The sequence below is a fragment of the Botrytis cinerea genome, chromosome 4, assembly GCF_000143535.2.
Source record: "Botrytis cinerea B05.10 chromosome 4, complete sequence".
Taxonomy (NCBI): Eukaryota; Fungi; Ascomycota; class Leotiomycetes; order Helotiales; family Sclerotiniaceae; genus Botrytis; species Botrytis cinerea.
The window spans coordinates 1,761,124-1,781,434 of record NC_037313.1 but is presented as its reverse complement, the minus strand read 5'-3'; the positions used below and the strand labels follow the sequence as shown (position 1 = coordinate 1,781,434).

General features: G+C 42.5%; 8 protein-coding genes across 8 annotated transcripts; 2 read left to right on the top strand and 6 right to left on the bottom strand.

The window, feature by feature from the left end:
- Window positions 1-93: 93 nt before the first annotated feature.
- On the bottom strand, window positions 94-2,825 carry Bcpxa2. Its single transcript, XM_024692649.1, has 5 exons — window positions 2,080-2,825; window positions 1,533-2,019; window positions 1,444-1,481; window positions 1,030-1,394; window positions 94-982 (listed from the first exon to the last, which is right to left on the bottom strand). Exons 1-5 carry the CDS (start codon window positions 2,593-2,595, stop codon window positions 247-249), a joined length of 2,142 nt encoding a protein of 713 aa, XP_024548428.1. The 5' UTR covers window positions 2,596-2,825; the 3' UTR covers window positions 94-246.
- A 706-nt stretch (window positions 2,826-3,531) lies between these two features.
- BCIN_04g05120 (hypothetical protein) lies at window positions 3,532-6,783 on the top strand. The gene is made up of 3 exons (XM_024692648.1): window positions 3,532-4,079; window positions 4,130-4,984; window positions 5,036-6,783. The coding sequence occupies exons 1-3, from the start codon at window positions 3,601-3,603 to the stop codon at window positions 6,732-6,734; spliced, it is 3,033 nt and encodes a 1,010-aa protein (XP_024548427.1). The 5' UTR covers window positions 3,532-3,600; the 3' UTR covers window positions 6,735-6,783.
- A 1,014-nt stretch (window positions 6,784-7,797) lies between these two features.
- Window positions 7,798-9,497, bottom strand: BCIN_04g05110 (hypothetical protein). The gene is made up of 4 exons (XM_024692647.1): window positions 8,791-9,497; window positions 8,636-8,734; window positions 8,403-8,578; window positions 7,798-8,349 (listed from the first exon to the last, which is right to left on the bottom strand). Exons 1-4 carry the CDS (start codon window positions 9,178-9,180, stop codon window positions 7,977-7,979), a joined length of 1,038 nt encoding a protein of 345 aa, XP_024548426.1. The 5' UTR covers window positions 9,181-9,497; the 3' UTR covers window positions 7,798-7,976.
- A 311-nt stretch (window positions 9,498-9,808) lies between these two features.
- Window positions 9,809-11,181, bottom strand: BCIN_04g05100 (hypothetical protein). The gene has a single exon (XM_001557609.2). It carries the CDS (start codon window positions 10,844-10,846, stop codon window positions 9,875-9,877), a length of 972 nt encoding a protein of 323 aa, XP_001557659.1. The 5' UTR covers window positions 10,847-11,181; the 3' UTR covers window positions 9,809-9,874.
- Window positions 11,182-13,393: 2,212 nt separating this feature from the next.
- Window positions 13,394-14,519, bottom strand: BCIN_04g05090 (hypothetical protein). The gene is made up of 3 exons (XM_024692646.1): window positions 13,866-14,519; window positions 13,768-13,809; window positions 13,394-13,705 (listed from the first exon to the last, which is right to left on the bottom strand). Exons 1-3 carry the CDS (start codon window positions 14,446-14,448, stop codon window positions 13,593-13,595), a joined length of 738 nt encoding a protein of 245 aa, XP_024548425.1. The 5' UTR covers window positions 14,449-14,519; the 3' UTR covers window positions 13,394-13,592.
- Window positions 14,520-15,004: 485 nt separating this feature from the next.
- On the bottom strand, window positions 15,005-15,875 carry BCIN_04g05080 (hypothetical protein). The gene has a single exon (XM_001557606.2). It carries the CDS (start codon window positions 15,788-15,790, stop codon window positions 15,290-15,292), a length of 501 nt encoding a protein of 166 aa, XP_001557656.1. The 5' UTR covers window positions 15,791-15,875; the 3' UTR covers window positions 15,005-15,289.
- Window positions 15,876-16,025: 150 nt separating this feature from the next.
- Window positions 16,026-17,390, top strand: BCIN_04g05070 (hypothetical protein). The gene is made up of 6 exons (XM_001557605.2): window positions 16,026-16,123; window positions 16,187-16,198; window positions 16,263-16,333; window positions 16,389-16,752; window positions 16,865-17,032; window positions 17,085-17,390. Exons 1-6 carry the CDS (start codon window positions 16,115-16,117, stop codon window positions 17,178-17,180), a joined length of 720 nt encoding a protein of 239 aa, XP_001557655.1. The 5' UTR covers window positions 16,026-16,114; the 3' UTR covers window positions 17,181-17,390.
- A 619-nt stretch (window positions 17,391-18,009) lies between these two features.
- BCIN_04g05060 (hypothetical protein) lies at window positions 18,010-20,157 on the bottom strand. Its single transcript, XM_024692645.1, has 4 exons — window positions 19,604-20,157; window positions 19,302-19,393; window positions 18,863-19,235; window positions 18,010-18,717 (listed from the first exon to the last, which is right to left on the bottom strand). The coding sequence occupies exons 1-4, from the start codon at window positions 19,672-19,674 to the stop codon at window positions 18,288-18,290; spliced, it is 966 nt and encodes a 321-aa protein (XP_024548424.1). The 5' UTR covers window positions 19,675-20,157; the 3' UTR covers window positions 18,010-18,287.
- Window positions 20,158-20,311: the final 154 nt, after the last annotated feature.

Genomic DNA, 20,311 nt, shown 5'->3' with positions numbered 1-20,311 from the left:
ACTAGTGGATAATGATAGCTCAATATTTCAATCTGTATAGAAATTGACGTTTTGACATCAGAAAATAATGATGTGAGATACTATCTTAATATATGGGTATAGCCTCCCTTATAGATTTAATATGATATGAAAATGACAGTCCAATTCAGAAAGGGGAAATAAAATAAATTTAGTATATGTGTAAAGTATATGCATTCTTCGCTCTCCTCTCATAAAACCCCCCGAGCTGATTCCCTACCTAAACTCTCACTCCCCTCTTCCCAACATCAATTCTTCATACCTCCTCTTAACCTCCGGCATAGCTCTCAAATGCGCTTCCAATTCCTCTTTCTCGTCCTCCAACCTCAATCTCTTTTCCGCGTCCAATTTGGTAAAGATATATTTCCCCTGTCCGTCAAATTGTAATATCTTACTATGATATTTCCACAAACTTCTTCGATGACTTACTGTCATCAACGTAATTTCTAATGCTTTCGCATGTTCATACATAATTTTTTCCATCTCTAGAGTAACGCTACTAGTGCATTCATCTAAGATAGCATATTTCGGACGATTGTAGAAGAGACGAGCCATAGCTACACGCTGTTGAAGACCACCTGAAAGTACATCGCGCCATTCGGCTTCGGCATCCCAGCCATTGGGGAAAGCTGTCACGAGGTGATCAAGATCGAGGATTGAGAGGATTGAAAGGAGGTCAGAATCAGTTATGCCTTTGCTGCGCATGGTGCGGAGAGAATCGGGGTAGATGATTTGTTGACGAAGGGATCCAGCGCTAAGGTAGGGTCGTTGAGGCACGTAGAAAACTTGGGAAAGAGGTGGTTTGCGAACGGTACCGCCATAAACTGGCCATAACCCTCCGAGGATCCGGAATAAGGATGATTTGCCACATCCATTGGGTCCAACTACTAGAACGTGATCACCACGTTTCATGGAGAACGACAGTTTTCGGACGAGGATACTTCCACCGGGAGTGATGATCGGCCTAAGGGTTGTCAGCAATTGTGAAGTTTACATTTAGATAGAACATACACATCAACGAATTCAATATCCTCACTCTCAATGACAGTACCTCTACCTCTCATCAACTCTAACTGTTCTCCGGAATCATCGTCAGATACTAAAGTTTTATCAAATCGTCCAGCTTTGATCTCATCCATAACCTCCATAAGAGTTGCAACTCGTGAAGTGTACCCAGCCAATTCAGTAACCTCTTTATAAGAGAACATTACTCGACCGAAGGCATCAGAACTGGATAGCAGTAACCTTCGATTGGTCACGAAACTTTCCGTTCGATCGCCCATAGTTGCTGCAGCTGCACCTGGTATCTTGAAGAATACTGGAACACTACAAAGGACAAGCCCTAAAGCTCCCCATACATATTTGATTACAAAGTCCTGTAAGAATTAGATTTAGCTTCCAAAAACGAAGGTTCGGAATCCATACCTCCATTATTCCATGTGTGAATCTTCGTCTCAATATGTCTATCGTGATGTTAGTTGGTAGTTAGGAACGGCGTCCCCAAGGACACTTACAGTTTACGTGTTTTATTAGTGTGAAATAACCCTTATCCAAAGTATCTTTTTCAGCTTCGTGCCCATTGTACAATGCAATCTCTTCACTGTAATCTATCAATCTTGAATGTTGGAATCGAAATTCTCCTTCTAATCTTGCTTCGTCCGCCACAAATTTACCAAAAGGTGGAGTTAATGCTCGCATGACATTTGCTGAAAGTTGTACCAGTAACGACATGAAAAGAAGCCCTTCGCCACCAACACTCTTGGAAAGAGAATAGTTGTATATTGCCATATCTAATGCTGGTTTTGCAAGATTCCCATACAACTCCGCCAAACTATTCGCAAATTTTGATACATCCACAGTTATTAATTGATCTGCATTCTTTATTCGATCGTCGAGAGCGGAAAGTGAGTAAAATGTCATGTTCGATAGATATCTATCGTGAATATAGTCTGTTAATCGTGTCCGATATTGAAGCGCAAGCTTGCATTGATGATATGAGAGCTATAAGTATTATGTGTTAGCTTGATTGCTGGAAAATGCCATATACTAAATACCACATACCATAGAATTCGTGAATGTTGCAGGAACCGCAATCAACATCCACCAAACAATTCCAATCAAAAAGTCCTTCCCTTTCCCTCTTACTAGACTTGAAACCAGGGCGCCATCCATGGCAGCAACTTTCAGACTGATCAAAGTTCGAATGACCAGGAAGATACTATGGCTGACAAGCAATCGCATTTCCTTGCTCCTCCATCCAGGTATACATATTCTCAAAAGCCGTATCAGATTCTTGAAGAACTCCCTATTCAACTCGACCTTTTTTCTTCCGGCCCCTTGCGCGCCATTGCCTAGTGAGACTGGACCTCTCCTTCGTGATTCCGCATGACGAATAGCTGCAGCCTTTTGCTCCGAAATAGCAGAACGTATTCGATTAAGGAGAGCGAAGAATAATGTCAAGTAAACAGTCCGAGAGATCTTTGTTCGATGCTTGAGGTATAATGATGTGAGGTCCGATATTATGCTTTTGATCGTTCGATCGGGCGGCAGGAAGTCGATTTTAGATTGCGCAGCCATTTTGATGAGCTTGTAAATAGACTCCGGATATACTGTTGCGAGCAGCTCAACGAGTCTGCAGATTAAGTCGCTTCATGAGGAGGTACGATGAGTTACTTATCAAAGCCCCAGATAATATTTCACGTATACTGTCGTCGTTGTGCATTTAAAAATGTTGCCATTGTTGTTTTGCGTTGATGTTTCTGTTTCCTTGGGTCCTCGGCGCATCTTTCACATGCCAGCCCGCTTCCGGGAATGGAGAAATCTGGGGTAAAGTTACTGAGCTACCGACACGTGACTATGTGCCCTGGTTGTTCATGAACTATTGGTTCTTACTGAAGATCGTTCTGGGATTTTGAGAGTTGGCTGGAAGATGTTATTCATTCTAAACATCATCCTACGTTCATCAAGTTTTGATACCAGCTACAATCTCGGGGGTTTGCTACAAAATTCTGATTGCGGCTATTTTGGTATTGATGAAGAGGTTAGAAACCAGCTGAGATTTATGTTGGCTACTGTACTGTCCTTGGGAACCCAGCAGAGATTCCATGAGAGACTCAACTCGACCCATTTCAACTCATTTCAGCCGTGATTCAAATCGGCAATACAAAAAAATTGCTGAGCTTATGACTTTGCCATCTAGTAATGTCGCCACATATCCACGAAGGATGCATTTTCTGGAGTTACTCCACGAACACAGCCCTTCTGCAAGGTACTCACTCTGCCACAATCTGATACCCAACCAGATGGTCGACCGTAACCAGCACAGCGAGCATACAGGTAGGTATTCTCTGTCGTGATATCGTTTTGTTTTTGGAGTTATTGTCCTGTCACATTTTTACGATCAGTTTCCACTTCTTTCGGTAGGATTCGAAACTCGTCCGCTTCATGGGTGTGTTCATGTCAGCCACACATCTGGATCCCACTTCTATCTCTTGATACAATATATATCCTCAAGCAGAGTGGCCTCTGGCTCTCTTCATTTTCTCTTCGCGAGAACTTTGAAATTATTCTCAACTTCCAATCATGGAAGCAATAGGGACAATCAGCAACATTGCTGGCATTTTATCCGCTGGAATACAAGTTTGCGAGGGGTTAATCAATTATTACAATGCCTGGAAGGGTAGTAAAAAGGAAAATGCCGACATGATTAAGTCTATCGAAGGTCTTTTAACGAACTTTGCGCTTCTAAAAGCAGTTTTACAAAGTCCGGCTTTCGACAAGACAATGGCGACAACTGTGGAGTCTAGTATTTTGGACTGTGAAGACAGTATCGCAGAGTTGCGAGATGAATTGAAGAAGGTTATGGTCTGCAAACCTTCTGTCATGAATGTAGATGATTTGGTCGCGAGGGAAAATCATGAAAACCAGGGCTTTAGGGACAAGATGTCGGAGCAGGGAAGAAGAATTTTATATCCATTCAGGAAAAGTACATTGATGAGGTTACAAGAGAGTATCGAACACGTGAGGAGTAACTTGGTTCTTGCTATGGATATTTTGAATTTGTATGCCTCGAATCCACTTAACATTTCAAGAAATGCTCATCATCGTCTAGGTCTACGGTATCAGCAACTGCAGAGAAAGTCGTCGATATTTCGAAACAAGTTACAACGATTAGTGACAGTGTAGACGCCATTATCACTCAACAGATGGATAAAGAGAGTTTGAAGGTTCTCAAATGGTTATCAGCAATAGATTGCCACTCGAAGCAACGTGAAATACTAAGCCGAAGACAAGAGGGCACCGGAGAATGGCTTTTCAAGAGCCAAGAATACCAAAATTGGCTAGGTGAAAAGGATAGGTTACTGTGGTGCTCAGGTTCACCCGGTGCTGGCAAAACAGTCCTTGCTTCTGCAATTGTTGATGATTTGGAAACAAGATTTTCAGCATCGAATGTCGGAATAGCGTTCATATATTGCAACTACGCAGAGAAAATAAGCATCGCCGAATATATCGCTAGCATTATACAGCAACTTATCCGACAACGATATGTAATCCCGGATTATGTTCTTGATTTATATCACAAACATAGGTCTATGGGAACCAATATTAATGCCACCGAAGCTGTTCACTTGCTGCACTCATTGGTATCCGAGTTTCCTCGTTTATATATAGTCGTTGATGCCCTAGACGAATGCGAGGAAACAAAGAAAACAAGGACGAATCTTATTCGACAATTACAGAATTTGCCTTCAAATGCGCATCTCCTTCTTACCTCACGTCGTCTAGGGGACATTGAAGAGAAGCTATCTGACTATCCGCATCTCGAGATTCGAGCTAGTGATGATGATGTTCGAGCGTATTTAGAGGCACGAATAGATACGGAGGAGAATATTCTGAAGTTTTGCAAGAAAGATCCGACGCTACGAAAGACAATTATTGGAAAAATTGCTGAAAAGGCCCATGGAATGTATGTCAAGCCGAGATCCCCTGCTTCATGACATACTGATCTATCAACTAGGTTCCTTCTCGCCCATATGCACATAGAAGCTATAGCTTCAGAACTGAAGATCAGTCGTGTCAGAAAAGCATTGACTGGTCTGCCAGAAATTCTTGACAAAACCTATGACGATGCCATGAAAAGAATCATGGAGGGGCAAGAGACGAATCGTAAGATCTTGGCCATGAATATTTTGATGTGGCTCTCTTGTGCAAAGAAGCCGTTGACTGTGCGTGAGCTACAACATGCTGTGGCTATCATGGAACTTGACCCTGATGAACACGAATTAGACGAAGATGATTTCTACGATCAAGATTTGCTTTTGACAGTCTGTGCTGGTCTCGTAGTAGTCGACCCCGAGAGCGGTGTTATCCGTTTGTGTCATTTTACCCTCCAGGAATATTTTGAGCGCCATCGCGCAAAGTTTTTTCCTAACTCCAGTATGTTGATTACTCAAGCTTGTATCAAATATCTGTCCTTGGATGACTTCAAAAAACCTGAGCGTCCGGATCGCGAAACCATCAAGACTCGACTCAAGGAGTATGCTCTGTTATCATATGCGAGCCAGTATCTTGGTGTACATGCTCAAGGCACAGCGGAAACAGAGCTCAGGGATTGTATTCTACATTTCCTCGATCAAAAAACACTCGTTAATGGTGCATCTGCTGCCATGATGCCTTTTAGTATACGCCATACGATCGAATTTCCGCCTCCAATTGTCGCTGCTGCTATGTTTGGTTTGTCAACAATCGTCGGCGCACTGCTTGATACAGGAGCAGATATTGAAGCAGTCTGCCCCAAGGACTTCACACCTTTATTGATAGCAGCGGAATTGGGTCATTCCCCTGTGGTTCAACTCCTCATCCATTCCAAAGCAAATCTTTTGGCTAAAGATTATCAACAAGAGAATGCACTTCACAAAGCTGCGCGAAAAGGACATGTAGAGATCGTAAAGCAACTTGTTTCTGTCCAACCGTCTTTAATCGAAATTCCATTTGAAGCAAATTTCAACAAAACAGCACTTCATATCGCCATCGATCGACGGAATGAAGGAGTTGTCAGAGCTTTAATAGAAGCTGGAGCTGACGTCAATGCATCAGATGAATTGAGTTTGACTCCATTAATGAAATCGGTAGTAGGTGGTCTTCCAGGGGCCATTGATCTGCTCATTGAAAAGGGAGCAGATGTTGATGCGAAAGGGTTTCGCGAACATGCTGTCTTATCTATGGCAGCAACAGCAGGAAATATTATGGCCGTTAGGAAGTTGCTAGCAGCAGGAGCTGAAGTTGATGCTGGCAAGGATACTTACTCTGGCACCGCATTGGTTCGTGCCGCCAGCTCTGGTCACAAAAATGACGTCCTTGTTGTCAAGGAACTCATTCTACATGGTGCGGATGTAAATGCGGTATGTGATAGAGAAACAGTTCTCATGCATTCTGCTTTACGTCCTTCTATCATGAAGCTTTTAATAGAGGCCGGCGCTGATATCGAAGCGAAGGATGCTGAGGGTGAAACCGTGTTACATAAAGCTGCAAAGGTTGGCCGTGAAGATAGTGTACAAGTTCTCATTGAGGCGGGTGCTAATCTTCATGTGAAGACTTTCGAAGGAAACACAGCTGTGTCTTCGGCTAGACAATTGAGGAATAGAGGTCCGCACCCAGAAGTCATTGCTTTATTAAAAGGGGCGATGAAAAAGGATCCTCTTGGTACTGTTGTTTGAGAGATGGGTAATATGAGAAGTATTAAACTCAAACAACAAATGTACCGCAAATAACATAGAAGACCCTTTGGACTTCAAAGATAAAAGAATGGACATTTCAAACTTGGTCTGGTCACGTCACATCACCAAGTAATCCATTCCAGCCACATGTTCTTCTTCGACTATCTTCGAAATTCAGCTACGATTAGTATCTATTAGGGTTTCTCTTTAATCTTAGAACAGAAAAACCATGGCACGATTTCTGAAGTATATAATAACAGATGGGGAAAGAGACTTGAGTTGAATTGAATAGATGGCTCTGGTCGAATCAATCAGGGCATTGTTGTCAAAACAAAATATGCAACTTGTACGACGCAACCCATCAAATCTTAATAACAACAAACGATGCATCCTTTATCATCCTGCATACAACCTATACATATCTTTTCCACAGTAAACAAATAAAATAAGCTTATTTTCATGAGTCAGCTTCTTCGAGTCAGGTTCTTATTTTGTTTTGTTGCATATCTACATTCGGCCCTTTTCGACCTTGTGCTTATTAAAAGATGTGCTGGAAAGTCAGTGAAGGATTGTTTATTGAGTATGAAGGATCAAATTAATTGTTTTGTTGCATGTCTATACTCGGGCCTTTTGTGACTTTTTGGTTGTGGTATGGAATGGAGCTGAACGAACTCTGAGGCGGAGTTTGTCTTGTTGCATATCTATCTGTATTCGGGCCTTTTGAAGATGGAATGATGATTGGTGATGGAGGAAGGCTAGGTTTTGGTTTTTTTTTGTTGGTATGTAGGTGAAGGTCAAGGAGGAATCTCTTGTTTGTTTGTTTGTTAAGTGTAGCTGTGGTTGCAATTATGAGATGAGATTTGGGTGGATATGGATAATTTGGGGGAGGAACGGTGTAGTGAGATTCTAGAAGGGGCTGATGTGAAGGGATGTTATGGATGGACTTCATATTCTATATATGGTTATGATATTTAAAAATCTCTTTTATGATATGGAATGAACTTCTCCTTGAACTGATTTAAGTCTTTGGAGACACTTTGCAGGATGCGAGGGTTGTTAACTTTGGGTCTTTGGAGCTGTCATTGTTGTCTTTGATATATATCTACTAAAAGTTAACATCAATGGTGTTCACGAAAACCTCTTATATTCTTGAGACATGCAGAGGGTATCTATTCATAAACACCATAGCTCCCGGTTGGGGAAAACCGCACAAACTCCCTTCTCTTACCGCATTCACATAATCTATAAAATCCCGCCTCGATCCTCAGCCAACAAATCCCAAATCCCTTCAATCTTCTGCACCACCTCCTCAGATAGCGGGCCAGCAGATATACTCTTCACATTTTCTCTTATTTGAGACATTTTGCTGGCACCTAGAATAATCCCATCCCCATCCCCAAGTTTCGAATGATGATAAATCCATCTCAAGCTAGCTTCTCTTCCGGAAATACCTAACGGCGCTAAAGCGTTCTCTAGATCTTTCATCGCTTCTTGCAATTTAGGAGCGCCGTAGAGGGTTTGAAATGCTTTTCCAAGTGGATGGTCGTCGCTGAATCGAGTGCCGTTGGATTTTCCCGCGCTGTAGTTTCCGGTTAGGAAACCAGCCGCTAGGGCTCTGATGTGGGTTTTGTTAATGGTCGACCAAATATGAAGGGTAAGAAGTCTTACCTGAATGCAAAGAAAGACATTGAGTGGGCTCGGAGGATAGGGAGTAGTTCTTTCTCCATGCCTCGAGTTATGAGATTGTAATCGCCTTGATACGCAGACGGTTTCACGAAATCGTTTTCTTCGCATACTTGAATGAATTCTTGGAGTAGTTTGGGTGGGAAGTTGGAGACTCCGAGCTTTGTGGAATTAAAATCAGATATGTATTAGGGATTTTTATGGCATGGGTGGCTCACTCTCTTGAAAGACCCCCTTTTGAAATAATCGTTTAGGGCTGCTGCTTGCTCTTTCAATGGAGCCGTCGGATCAGGCTGATGACAATATAAAATATCGACCTTGTAGTAAGACAAATCAATACTATCTAACCATAACAGACATTTCAGAGAACTACCTGGTCAACACCCAAACGCTTAAAACTTGTGTCAAGCGACTTCTTTATAGCCGAAGCTTCGAGTTCGCCGCTGCCATAACCAAGCTGTGTAGCAAGGATCTTCGTACTGATAGAAAAGCCTTGAGATGCAGCTCCTACTTCTCCGAGAAGCTCCTCGGATCTTCCATGATTGGTCGGTGGGTATCTTCCTGCGGTATCGATCTGGGAAATATTCAACTCTTTCAAAACTTTGAGAGCATCTTGCACGGATTCTTGGGTGCTGAAATCCATTCCAATGGATGCAGCGCCAAATATGAGAGAGGGATGGCCCATGGTTCTATGCTGTGGTGGATCACTATATGATGTTGGCGGAGAAAGCGAAGTGATTGATCGGAGAGAATGTGAGAACATAACAGAAGACAAAGGTTAAAAATCAATAATGAAGTTAGAGAACGAGATAAAATTGTGGGGGAAGCAAAGAAAGACATAGAAATCCTCCATGAAGCACGTCTAATATTTTGAATCTCGGAGACTTTCTTGAAAAATCGGTGGAATATCAAACCGTCTCAAAGACCAACAGTTGGCCAGCCCCAACTGTTGCCCCAATTTTCGGGTTAGATTACCTGCTTCCATTCCATGGAGCTTGCGTTTGGGAATCATCAGTTCATCTGCACATCTATAATGAAACATTATAGAACAATGTTGAGTTTTCAGTCAACTGTGACAGCGGAAAGGGGGAGTGAAAAATGTGGTGGATCATTGAGTGGCTGATTAGTCAGTGCTTACACAAATGCAACTCGACAGCAACATCGTTAGTTCTCACCACAAAGCCTTTTCTTATTTGGGATGACTTCGAATGTAAATCTTGGTGGTTCTTTCTCCTCGCAAGATTTCGATTTGCAACTCTTTCTGGTAGTCCCGGCCAGATAGATCGCGAATCCCATTAATTCAGCAACATTTGACTGCGGCATTTAACCTCGAAATGTATCGAATATTACACGATCCCAATTGGTCGTAAATCAAGACAAGCATCACTTCTTGGTGTAGATTTACATCCCTCCAGATCTGTACCTCATATCCTGTACTCTGGTAGGACGTGTCCTCGCTACTCCATATCGAATCCTTCGTCGAGTTTCTGCCTGGTTTGTAAATCTCTGAAGCTGATGCGTTGAATTTTTGGTATTGTAATGTGGGTGAACTCTTCATTTCTGTCAAGCCACTCTCCTTTGTTGATGAAGCCCGCAGCTAGTCTTCTCCACTCCAATATCAAATCATTTTCGGTAGCGGTAGTATCAGGGGAATCGTTAAAGGATGTCCACGATAGCTTTTTGAGCTTCCAAAATTTTGTGAATGACATCATCCAGTCTGGGTGACAGCCCGTTGGTCCGCCAAGGGCCAGAAACCTCAATTTCTGGGCCATCTCTCCGATAAAAGCGGTGTCTACGTTAATGTGATCTCTTTCTCTGTTGTATTTTGTTTCAAAGATTTCGTTCAAAAACCGATTGTAGTTCAAACTGTATCGATATCCATCTTCACATCTCCACTGGCTATTGAAGGCGATCATTATGGTCCTGGTGTATCTACCAATTAATTCTCCTGGCTTCTGTGTGAAGAATTTCCACGCACGATCGCTTTGAAATTGAAGAGTGTCAAAGTCGAGATCGATGCAAATTGACAATTTTTCGCCTCGGCTCAAGAATTGATAACGTCTCAAAGCTACTTCTCTTGATAATGCACAAGTATGCAACAATTCTGGAATGGTCTGAATAGCAACTGCCCTTTCAACTTCCAAGATCATGTGGTGATCTCTCGGGTGATGAAGTCCTAGCTTTTCTCTAAAATGCTTGTCCTCCCGCTTTTTCTCCCAGGCTTCCTGGTATAAATCTAGTTCCAGAATAAGGTCCTCCCCGACTTCAGAAGCTTCCATCTGACTAAATTTGACATCGATGGTGATAATCCGAGGACCTGGTAAAGCGTAATCGAAGATCATCATTCGGATTTCAAGAGGAAGTCTCGAAAATGAGGCAGGTATCTGGGTAGCGCGTTGATCAAGACTTTGTGATGCTTGGGTAGACATACTGATTCGACAATTCTATTTGATGTAGGTTACTCTAGGTAGTAATTTTGAGTATATAAATCGACCCGAAAGTCTGAAATTCCCAAGGTATGATCACGGTAAAGGGCCGTCCCTGGACGAGTAAAACAATATTAGGGCTTGGGACGGGTGCGAGATTTCGAGCTCGAGGTTGAAAAATACAATATATCTGACACGTTGCAGGAATCTGAGAATTATGATGCAGGTCTCGTGCAGCAATTCGAACCTGCGTCTGGATTGATATCTCTTGACGTCGCTTAACAATCTCAGAAGGTAAAGATTATTGCAGGGATTGCAGTTACTTTGGAGTTTTTGCCGAATTTTGGGCTGAGATTCTGAATTGTGCTGGGACAAAAGATAATTATTGCGAGAAAAAAGTGAATTGTGAGTGGGAGCTAAGTTTTAGTGTACCTCCACCAGCCCCTTAGGGCTGGCTGGTAGAGGCAAATACCGCGATGACTTAAGCGAGGTAGATTTCTATAATGACACTTATTACATTGGTCACGAGATTCTTTCTAATTCGCAACAGAAACAAGATAGAAGAGCAAGTTGGCATACATTAGAATCCAACAATGAAGATGGCCTCGTTTAGTGAGGTTGACAAGTTAGTATGTGTCGAGATCCAGAATCTTCTCGACATTTACTTGAGCGGCTCCATGACTCCGTCAAACATGTGACAATGATGAAGATAAGGTCAGTAGGATATGCGAACGAGGGTTGAAAACAAAGGGTTGAACTGTCCAAAAATGGTCAAAGTCAATTGGAATATCTCTCCGGATCCCATCACGAACCAAAACTGGAACTGTATATCTAATCTTGAATCTTTGGGCTCAGTATTTGCTTCGACCGAAGCCCTCACATCAATTCCTCTGGCCGGATTGAACATCCAATTCCTAATAGGTATTGTTCTACTACAATTGGAACTTTGGGTGTCAAACCGAGGGTAGAATTTTCGATTAGAGACTTGTAAGATTTCTTCGGAACTTTAGCGTCAAATTTGTTTTGTCATTTGGGGGCATAAAGTGCTGATTTGAAAGCCCCAGTCTCTAATCAGAGGTCATTCACATGTACAAACTACGTAGATATCCACATCAATTGTGGGAAGAGCCAAAGAAAAGAAAACTGCGGACAAAACAATACAAGCTCCATGGTAACCAACCTAATCCATCGCTAGTGTGGAGCATCAGACGATATAACAGACATATCTTAGAGAAGAGTGTAAGCAGATATGCCGCGTATTCTTTCAAGATCGGAGACTCATAAAGTAAGCCATGAAACTCATACTATTGAAGGGTTGAAAAGTTGCTGAAAGTATCAAGTACAAAGATCGCTTGGTTACTGATGTAGAATACACAAGCGAAGAATAGATTCTTTACAATATGGAATTCCTGTTGGTCACAAATATTTTTTGATATTTTTCTAAAGGAGGTTTTTGGAATGCATTTTCTTAACTTTCTCAGTTATGCGTCTAGTGCTCTTCTATTGATCACAGATTCTTCCAGACACTTCCCACCGTGGTAGACCGATGCAATACAATATTAATATCATCAGTAGATCTCACTATCATTCATCACTCTCAGTGCTTACCATCCAAGCTTAATTCGAGGATCCCAGTCTTCAAACCACTGTATGAATTCCTCCTTCGTCAAAAGGACTACCTCCTCAAATGCCTTCTTTGTCAAGTATGCTGTAATTTCCACTTCAAATTTCCATGAATCTTCCACTCATATAGCTCTTCTCCGGCGCATCGCACCCGCGACCAAATTACTATCGATTCACAGCACCAAAATATCAAGCTTATGAAAGCTTTAGTTCATGTATTCAAGTGCTTTAATTCGCAAGTTCTGCATTCTTCTCGATTATTTGATTGCGTATTTCTCAGCATTGGTTTTCTCGGATAGTCCAAACGTTTCGGTTCCTACTGTAACATTCTTGATGTAACCACCCAGACGTTGTCTCGGATTCGCGTCTTGACATATTTCACAAGGATTTGGAGGATGCCAACCGCAATCATGATGCATGCAAACGACACATCGAAGATATAATGGAATGTGTTCCTCATCAAGAGGGATTATGATGCGACGGTTTGCTTTCACTGCGGTTCTGATGGACGTACTTCGTTTGTACAAATGCGAATTGCAAAAAGAAAGTATTGAAGGTAAACCAATCTGCAAAATGAAGTGTATCCAGGTCCTCGCGAAAATAGACCGGTTTTTCTTAAAGTCAACTGAGAGTGGGAAGAGAATTATTCTTTGTGGTGAACCATTGGGCTTTGCGGGAGAGACCAAGGGACTGAAAATTTACAAGCAAAAATGGGATACGATACTGTAGTGAATTACTTTACTTCTATGATTGGGAATCATGTGATTATCCGAAGAGTATTGTCTGAATTCACTTGGATAGAAAGAATTAGAGGTGTATCAGATAATGACGTGAAAGTACTATCGTAGAACCACCATACCCTACAGTGTGATGAATACTGCCCTTTCAATACCTGAGTCCTAACTCAGCAATATAAGACTTGTCGTTTGAAGCTCACAATTGTGTTTAAAATGTTGAAATTCAACGCTATTCCTAAAGGATAATGACTGGATTGCCAAATGCAAGCCCTTATTACCGCCCAGCAGTAATACCTTAACGAAAAACGACCCCAAATAGATTAACAAGAAAGCCGCGCACCATTGTCTAAACCGCCGAGCCTCCCAATATCAGATCCATACAAATATATTCAGTCACCATCACACCTATGTTCATTCGGATTATAATGAGCCCCTAGACCCCAGCAGAGATGTATGAAATCTTGCCAGCGGCTTCTCGAAACGAGTGATCCAAATTTCACATCTGTGGAAAAACATTCATCAGTACCGGACGTGTTTAAAGCGTCAAGAAACTTTCCCACAAACCTCTAGACCGAAGCGTATTGCCATTGCGCTGGATTTTGAGATCTGTAGCATGTATCGTTAGCATTCGTAATGTCAAAATCAAAACTGAGCATACGGACCTGATTTTATATCATGATGTTGTTCACTCGAGTCTGTGCATGATTCAAGTGGGTCGATATTTGTTGATTCACCTTTATCTGCGTTGTCACTATCCAAAGCGGTAAACTTTGGAAGATGTTTTGGGCTCTCGAAATCGGCATGCTGTCCATTTATGCGTCTAATAAGGTCTCCGGATTTCTTGATCAAAACTACAGCTACATGGTAGGAGTTTTTGTGTTCAATGCCAGTGGCTACAACAGAAACATCACTAAGATGTCCTCGTCGCTTACGGCCCGGCTCTGATGAGCTTGGCGCCCAATCCGGCGATGAATCTAGACCGCCACTCGAGCCAAAGGGTATTGCTTGTACATTGCTTGACATGATGCCAATACCGATCAGAGTTGTTGTATAGATACCTAGTGCCGGGAGGGTGACTAGAAGGGCAATATTTTGGATTGTTGGGAGAAGAGATAATGTTGATATGATGGAGGATTGCTTGAGGTGAGTAGTTGTACGGATCTCGACATGAGATTCCATGGAACGATGTGCAACAGATAGGCTTATGCCCAAGAAGGATAATGAGAGTGGAAGGATGAACTTCATGTTGAAGGGTGTATGATACGCTGCTGCGGTAGAGTTTTTATTTGTCTGTTATTTGATGACTTGAGTTGTACAAGATGTTTTGAAAGATGTTTTGATTGAAGCTTGAAAGCAAGAAAAAAATGAAGAACGAGTCTTTTAAATAGCTCAACAAAGAGATCTCAAAAAGATTTCAATGAGTGAAAATGATTCAGAGTTTCTTGATATCTTTCTGATTCTTATTGCCTAATGCCTGCTGGTCCGTTATCAACAGCAATTTGTTTCGAATCATAATCTGCAACGGATTCAATCATCTTTATTACTTTCCCACAGAAAATATTTTGTAAACGTAAGTTGTGTTTCAATACATCAAATATAAAAGCGTCATGGCATGAAGCAAACTCGATAATATCTGTCCCAGTATTCACTGAATTATATACCGTAGAATGAGAACCGTTCATAGAAGACATCCAGTCTCACTCCTAGTCGAGATCATTTTGAATCATCCATAGTTTTGTGTAAAAGGGTCGGACAGTTTCCCAAGCTAGCAATATCAAAGTTTAAAGCTTTAGGAACACAATTCCTTCCCCAACATTTTTTTCGGCAAGGTGTTTCACTGCAAAACCACGGTCAATGACGCGCTTGTCTTGGGGTGGTTCTCTGGCAATGCTAATGTACATTGAAATACCAGAATCAAGTCAATCTTCAGCAAGTATTGTGGGTAATGAGGGACCCACAGTGAGAGAGCTGAGTGGCGCGTAGCTTGTCCGGAAGTTTTTGGGTATCTAATCATGGTATTCGAAACACCAATGTTGCTTCGATTGTATTTCCTCTTTCTAGAGCGAATATTTGATAACTCCAAACTTCAAGTGGTATCAGTGACCATAGCTCCTACTGGTTCTGGCCTTGTCGAAAATAAAATCTTCCATTTCACGATTTCGACGATTTCCAATTCATCCCCAGCCTCTGACTCGGACTCTTGCATCGAGACATCACCATTTGTCTGTGATGATATCTCACAATCCCTCTTCCTAATAACAGCGTAGGCCCTTGGAAGTTTCTTGACCTCTCCCGTGAGTCTTTGGTGCTTGCCCACGTAGAGATAGACACGCTTCATCCACTTGGTATTATCTGGATTTGCTGGGTCATATTCGGGGAAGATCAGGCGACCAATCGGAGTCTGGAAACTTCTTTCTGAAGAATTTGAAATATTTTGTAAGTCATCATCCTCAATGTCTGGTTCTGGGAGATTTATCGTTCCTTGAAGCTCTAGCAGTGCGAGCCCAGATGGGGTTTGTAGAAGCCTTGGTAGTGGATTTTGTATGGATGGAATTGGTCGATCGACGCTTGTATGGAGGGGAATCATGATTGAGACTTTTGAGATGATAGTTTGTGTACGATAAAAGACTCAATCACAGTTCATTATTTGCGCAACGCAATGTCAACACCACAATTATTAGACTTTAAGAAATTCTTGAGCATGTTTGTATGGGTCTGGCAGAATGTTTGACCGATCCGATACTTGATATCACATGATCTCGGCTGTTGATCCACATTGAAATTTCACGCTAAGGATACTAGCGCCTCGCACTGAGAATTTCGAACTTTCCAAAATTTCGAAGTCTTCATTCCTCTCAGCGACAAATCACCGACGACAACCTCGACCACTTGACCACTTACCACCGTCAAGATGAAGTTGGTATGTATCTCATCATGCTGGAATTGATTGATTGAGTATCTGCTAACTTATTTTGATTGATAGAACATTTCATTCGTACGTTTCGAATCCTTTCAAACAAACACGATCGAAGAATGCGAACTGACAAAATAATCAACAGCCTGCCAATGGCAGTCAAAAGCTCATCGATATCGAAGACGAGCGCAAGCTCCGTGTCTTCATGGACAAGAGGTATATTTTTTCGCGACACCGAACGCAACGAAAGAATCTAATTTTTATTCGACAGAATGGGCGCTGAGGTTCCAGGAGACTCCGTCGGAGACGAGTTCAAGGGATACATCTTCAAGATTACCGGTGGTAACGACAAGCAAGGTTTCCCAATGAAGCAAGGTGTTATGCACCCAACCCGTGTCAGACTTCTCCTTTCCGAGGGTCACTCTTGCTACCGCCCACGCCGCACTGGTGAGCGCAAGCGTAAATCCGTCCGTGGATGCATCGTCGCCATGGATTTGTCCGTTCTCGCTTTGAGCATTGTCAAGCAAGGAGAGAGCGACATCCCAGGTGTCACCGACGTTGTCCACCCAAAGAGATTGGGCCCCAAGCGTGCCACCAAGATTAGAAAGTTCTTTGGGCTCACCAAGGAGGATGATGTACGTTTTCCCTACATCATTCCGCCCATCACTCTCAACCGCTTCGTGCTGGTGCTTGAGGATGGAGTGTGAGAAGTAAAACCAAAGCGTAATGCTGATATATTTGGGTTAGGTCCGTAAATTCGTTATCCGTCGTGAGGTTCAACCAAAGGGTGAGGGCAAGAAGGTCTACACCAAGGCACCAAAGATCCAACGTTTGGTCACCCCTCAACGTCTCCAACACAAGCGTCATAGACTCGCACTCAAGCGTCGTAACGCTGAGCGTACCAAGGATGCTGCCGTAAGTTAAGCCGTTGTTCTTCCATAATTCACCATCTAACATATTTTTCCAGAGCGAGTATGCTGCTATCCTCGCCAAGCGTGTCTCTGAGGCCAAGAACGCCAAGGTTGATGCCCGCAAGCGCAGAGCTTCTTCTATGCGTAAGTAGAGGATTTTCACGATGGGTAATAAAATCGTAGTCTTTGTGGATGTTTGGCGAGTGGAATGAATTCTCAGCCGGGTTCAACAGGTCAAAAAAGCATTATACCAGGATGCTAGATACCAATTTAAAATGGACTGCATATTACTACTTAGGATGGCGTTTCTGGAATGCAAATGATGTGCTATTAATATGTTTTGATATTCCCTTATATTGTCAATTGCAGTGGATGGTTCTTCCTGCTGAATCCTTGTCCCTCAACTTCTTTTTAACCTTGTTCCCTTTCCCGACTCGGTCCACTTTCCAAATCCCAGTCATGCTCTATGCCATTCTCAAATTCTCTAATCCTGTTGCTCTTACCCACCCTCTTGTCGATAGTATGCCAAACACTTGCTTGGTCGGTACCATCCGTGATAGACGCTACGCAAAAATTTAGCAAATTGCCGAACCAGAATCGGTTCGAATCCACCTTTTTTCCATACCAAAATATTTTACTAATAACACAAGAATTACAATCCCTTCAGATGCAAATGCAAATGGAATGAATACCTCTTCGAAAGAGAGCGAATGGGCCATCTGTCTATCTTATCTTTCCAACTTTCTACATGAAAAATAGTGTGATGTCTTCATTTCATTTCATTTCGAAACTCAATAGTGATTTTGGTATGGTTCTTGCTTGCTTGCTTGTAACTCTATTTATAGGGGGGGGGGGGGGCTATATCAAGTACGAGTAGGGAAATCAGATGCAAGTAGTCCAGACAATCCAAATTTCGTCTCGTCTCGTCTCGTTTCTCCAACTAATAGTCAGTCACACATACACACAACAAGAAAGCGATAATGATCTATTTACTTTTTCTCTGATTTGATTTCCCTTGCACCTATGTATATATGGAAAGACGCTATTTAACAAGTTTAAAACGTGTGTAAGCCCTTCTACGTCCCCATGCAAAGCGGATGTTGCATTACAAAAAGAGAACCATCTTCTGCAATCCGCAAGTGCCATCTTTCCCTTTCCTAGTAAATTCTATCTGCATGCCCACAAATCCCGACTTGAACCTAAGAAAATCCATTTTTTTATCTTCCACGATGTCCTCGCGGCCACGACTCATAGCCCCTTTAATCCATAGGTGCGTGGGTGAACAAAAAGCTCACACTCTCTCCATTATGCGTCCTCCTGATTGCCTCCGCTAATGTCGCACTGATATCCATAACTCTCAATCTCCCACATGTCTCCTCCTTTCCTCTTAAAGGAACTGTGTTTGTTACAACGACTCTGCTTAATTTACTCTTGTTTAATGTTTCGATTGCTGCTCCGCTCAAGATTCCGTGAGTTACAATGGCGACGACTTCCTTGGCGCCATGTTCCATGACTGTTTCGGCGGCTTTGACGAGGGTACCGCAGGTGTCGGCCATGTCGTCTACGAGAATGGCAATTTTGTCCACGACGTCACCGACAAGGACCATGCGGGATACTTCGTTAGGACGAGCGCGTTCCTTGTGAATAAGGGCAAACCCAAGGTCAAGGCGGTCGGCTATGGAAGTTGCTCTAAGAATTTGGTTAGTTATTCTGGTTCTTGTTTTTTTATTTTGTTTTTTTTTTTTAAAAAAAAAGCTTGCTCCGTCTTATCCAGATCCTGCGTCTTGCAGATATACTGGTACATTTGCGAAGAACATGAGAAGACATAGCTTACCTCTTAGCACCACCGGCATCCGGACTAACAACCACACACTTGCTAACCTCCAAATTCTCTCTGATCCATCTCAAGGTACTTGGTTCCGCATACAAGTTATCGACCGGGACATTGAAGAACCCTTGAATTTGACTTGCATGTAAATCCATAGTAATAACGTGATTACAGCCAGCCGTTTGCAACATGTTTGCAATGAGTTTCGCAGAAATGGGAGCGCGGGATTTATCTTTCTTATCTTGGCGTGCGTAGGGGAAGTTGGGGATGACAGCTGTAATGCGACGTGCGGAGGCAGTTTTGCAAGCATTGATCATGATGAGGAGTTCCATAAGTCCGTCATTGATATCGCCGGGTGCGGTGGATTGGAGGATGAAGACTAGAGAGTGAAATTTAGAAATTTGACTTGGGGTATGCGATGGGATGAGGGACCAGGAGAACTAACCATCTTCATCTCTGACACTCTCTCCTACTGTGACGCTGGTCTCTTGATTTGAGTAGTTCAAGCTCATAGTCTTTGCAAGCTCAATGCCCAATCTGCAGAATGAATTTCGTCAGCATATTCTCTCCCATCTCCATCCTTGAGCTTGTCACTCTCATATCTCATCTCCAGTAAATATTTCAAACCTCCATTCACACATCCAAGCGCTTGTCATCCCACCATTCAGAAGTAAGCATTCTCATCCAATCCCACCAAAACAACCACACATCCCCCAAGAACGCAAATAAGAAATGAAAATAACCCACCTATCAGCAACCAACTTCGCCAACTGAGGATGGCTGTTACCCGTGAGTAACTTAATCGAATTTGTCGCCATTTTATCTTCTCTTTTTCTTCTTCTCTGTTTCCTTCGTTTCGTTGACTAACTGTCGCAGTCGCAGCTTTAGACGAGCCTCCTCTCAGATGCGCAATCGTAGTTATAGTCGCAGATGCAGTCTCTAGACTAGGTAGCGCACGTTTTCTTTCGCTTCGTCCTATTCGTTGTCCGTTCGTTTGCAGATTCCGTATAAGCTTCACAGCTTTCTTATGCCTGTGCAAGAATCTCTAATGCAACCAATTTTCCTCGAGTTTATGTTTGTTCTGAAGGGGTCAGAAACAATTTTTAACGTCCTATTGGATCCTTCCTTCTAATATGCGCAAGTTAGTCCTGTGGGTCGTATATAGAGATTCAACCAGTTGTTATGATTGCGAGTGTTCTTGAGGTGACTTTGCGTTGCGTCGTGGTCGAATGTCTGAAGTATGAACTATAGAGAAAAAGGAAGCCGTTGAGTGAGAAATGAATGAACCCTTTGACATTGACATTTGAGAGAAATAATTTTTGCGGGGTTTCGAAAAAGATAACGTCCGTGCCGAATGATCGGCTTTTTCCGTTTTCTAGCCCTGTGGTAACGTAACCAACCGCGGCCAATCATAATTTCATTTTCATAACTTCACATTATGAAATCATGTACGAC

What these genes read in the sequence shown, in the direction of transcription:
- BCIN_04g05070 (XM_001557605.2), top strand. An exon ending in CGTGTCTTCATGGACAAGAG is followed by an intron (nt 16,334 to 16,388) that starts GTATATTTTTTC and finishes TTTATTCGACAG; the next exon opens with AATGGGCGCTGAGGTTCCAG. An exon ending in AGCGTACCAAGGATGCTGCC is followed by an intron (nt 17,033 to 17,084) that starts GTAAGTTAAGCC and finishes ATATTTTTCCAG; the next exon opens with AGCGAGTATGCTGCTATCCT.
- BCIN_04g05120 (XM_024692648.1), top strand. Translation starts at nt 3,601, where the DNA reads ATGGAAGCAATAGGGACAATCAGCAACATTGCTGGCATTTTATCCGCT. An exon ending in GCTATGGATATTTTGAATTT is followed by an intron (nt 4,080 to 4,129) that starts GTATGCCTCGAA and finishes ATCATCGTCTAG; the next exon opens with GTCTACGGTATCAGCAACTG. An exon ending in GCTGAAAAGGCCCATGGAAT is followed by an intron (nt 4,985 to 5,035) that starts GTATGTCAAGCC and finishes TCTATCAACTAG; the next exon opens with GTTCCTTCTCGCCCATATGC.
- BCIN_04g05110 (XM_024692647.1), bottom strand. Translation starts at nt 9,180, where the DNA reads ATGTTCTCACATTCTCTCCGATCAATCACTTCGCTTTCTCCGCCAACA. An exon ending in AGCGTTTGGGTGTTGACCAG is followed by an intron (nt 8,735 to 8,790) that starts GTAGTTCTCTGA and finishes TCTTACTACAAG; the next exon opens with GTCGATATTTTATATTGTCA. An exon ending in AAAGGGGGTCTTTCAAGAGA is followed by an intron (nt 8,579 to 8,635) that starts GTGAGCCACCCA and finishes AATTCCACAAAG; the next exon opens with CTCGGAGTCTCCAACTTCCC.
- BCIN_04g05080 (XM_001557606.2), bottom strand. Translation starts at nt 15,790, where the DNA reads ATGATTCCCCTCCATACAAGCGTCGATCGACCAATTCCATCCATACAA.
- BCIN_04g05100 (XM_001557609.2), bottom strand. Translation starts at nt 10,846, where the DNA reads ATGTCTACCCAAGCATCACAAAGTCTTGATCAACGCGCTACCCAGATA.
- BCIN_04g05060 (XM_024692645.1), bottom strand. Translation starts at nt 19,674, where the DNA reads ATGGCGACAAATTCGATTAAGTTACTCACGGGTAACAGCCATCCTCAG. An exon ending in GCGAAGTTGGTTGCTGATAG is followed by an intron (nt 19,394 to 19,603) that starts GTGGGTTATTTT and finishes TTCATTCTGCAG; the next exon opens with ATTGGGCATTGAGCTTGCAA. An exon ending in GATGCCGGTGGTGCTAAGAG is followed by an intron (nt 18,718 to 18,862) that starts GTAAGCTATGTC and finishes CCAAATTCTTAG; the next exon opens with AGCAACTTCCATAGCCGACC.
- Bcpxa2 (XM_024692649.1), bottom strand. Translation starts at nt 2,595, where the DNA reads ATGGCTGCGCAATCTAAAATCGACTTCCTGCCGCCCGATCGAACGATC. An exon ending in CAACATTCACGAATTCTATG is followed by an intron (nt 2,020 to 2,079) that starts GTATGTGGTATT and finishes TAATACTTATAG; the next exon opens with CTCTCATATCATCAATGCAA. An exon ending in ACTAATAAAACACGTAAACT is followed by an intron (nt 1,482 to 1,532) that starts GTAAGTGTCCTT and finishes ACATCACGATAG; the next exon opens with ACATATTGAGACGAAGATTC.
- BCIN_04g05090 (XM_024692646.1), bottom strand. Translation starts at nt 14,448, where the DNA reads ATGAAGTTCATCCTTCCACTCTCATTATCCTTCTTGGGCATAAGCCTA. An exon ending in ACATCATGATATAAAATCAG is followed by an intron (nt 13,810 to 13,865) that starts GTCCGTATGCTC and finishes TACATGCTACAG; the next exon opens with ATCTCAAAATCCAGCGCAAT. An exon ending in CAATACGCTTCGGTCTAGAG is followed by an intron (nt 13,706 to 13,767) that starts GTTTGTGGGAAA and finishes GTTTTTCCACAG; the next exon opens with ATGTGAAATTTGGATCACTC.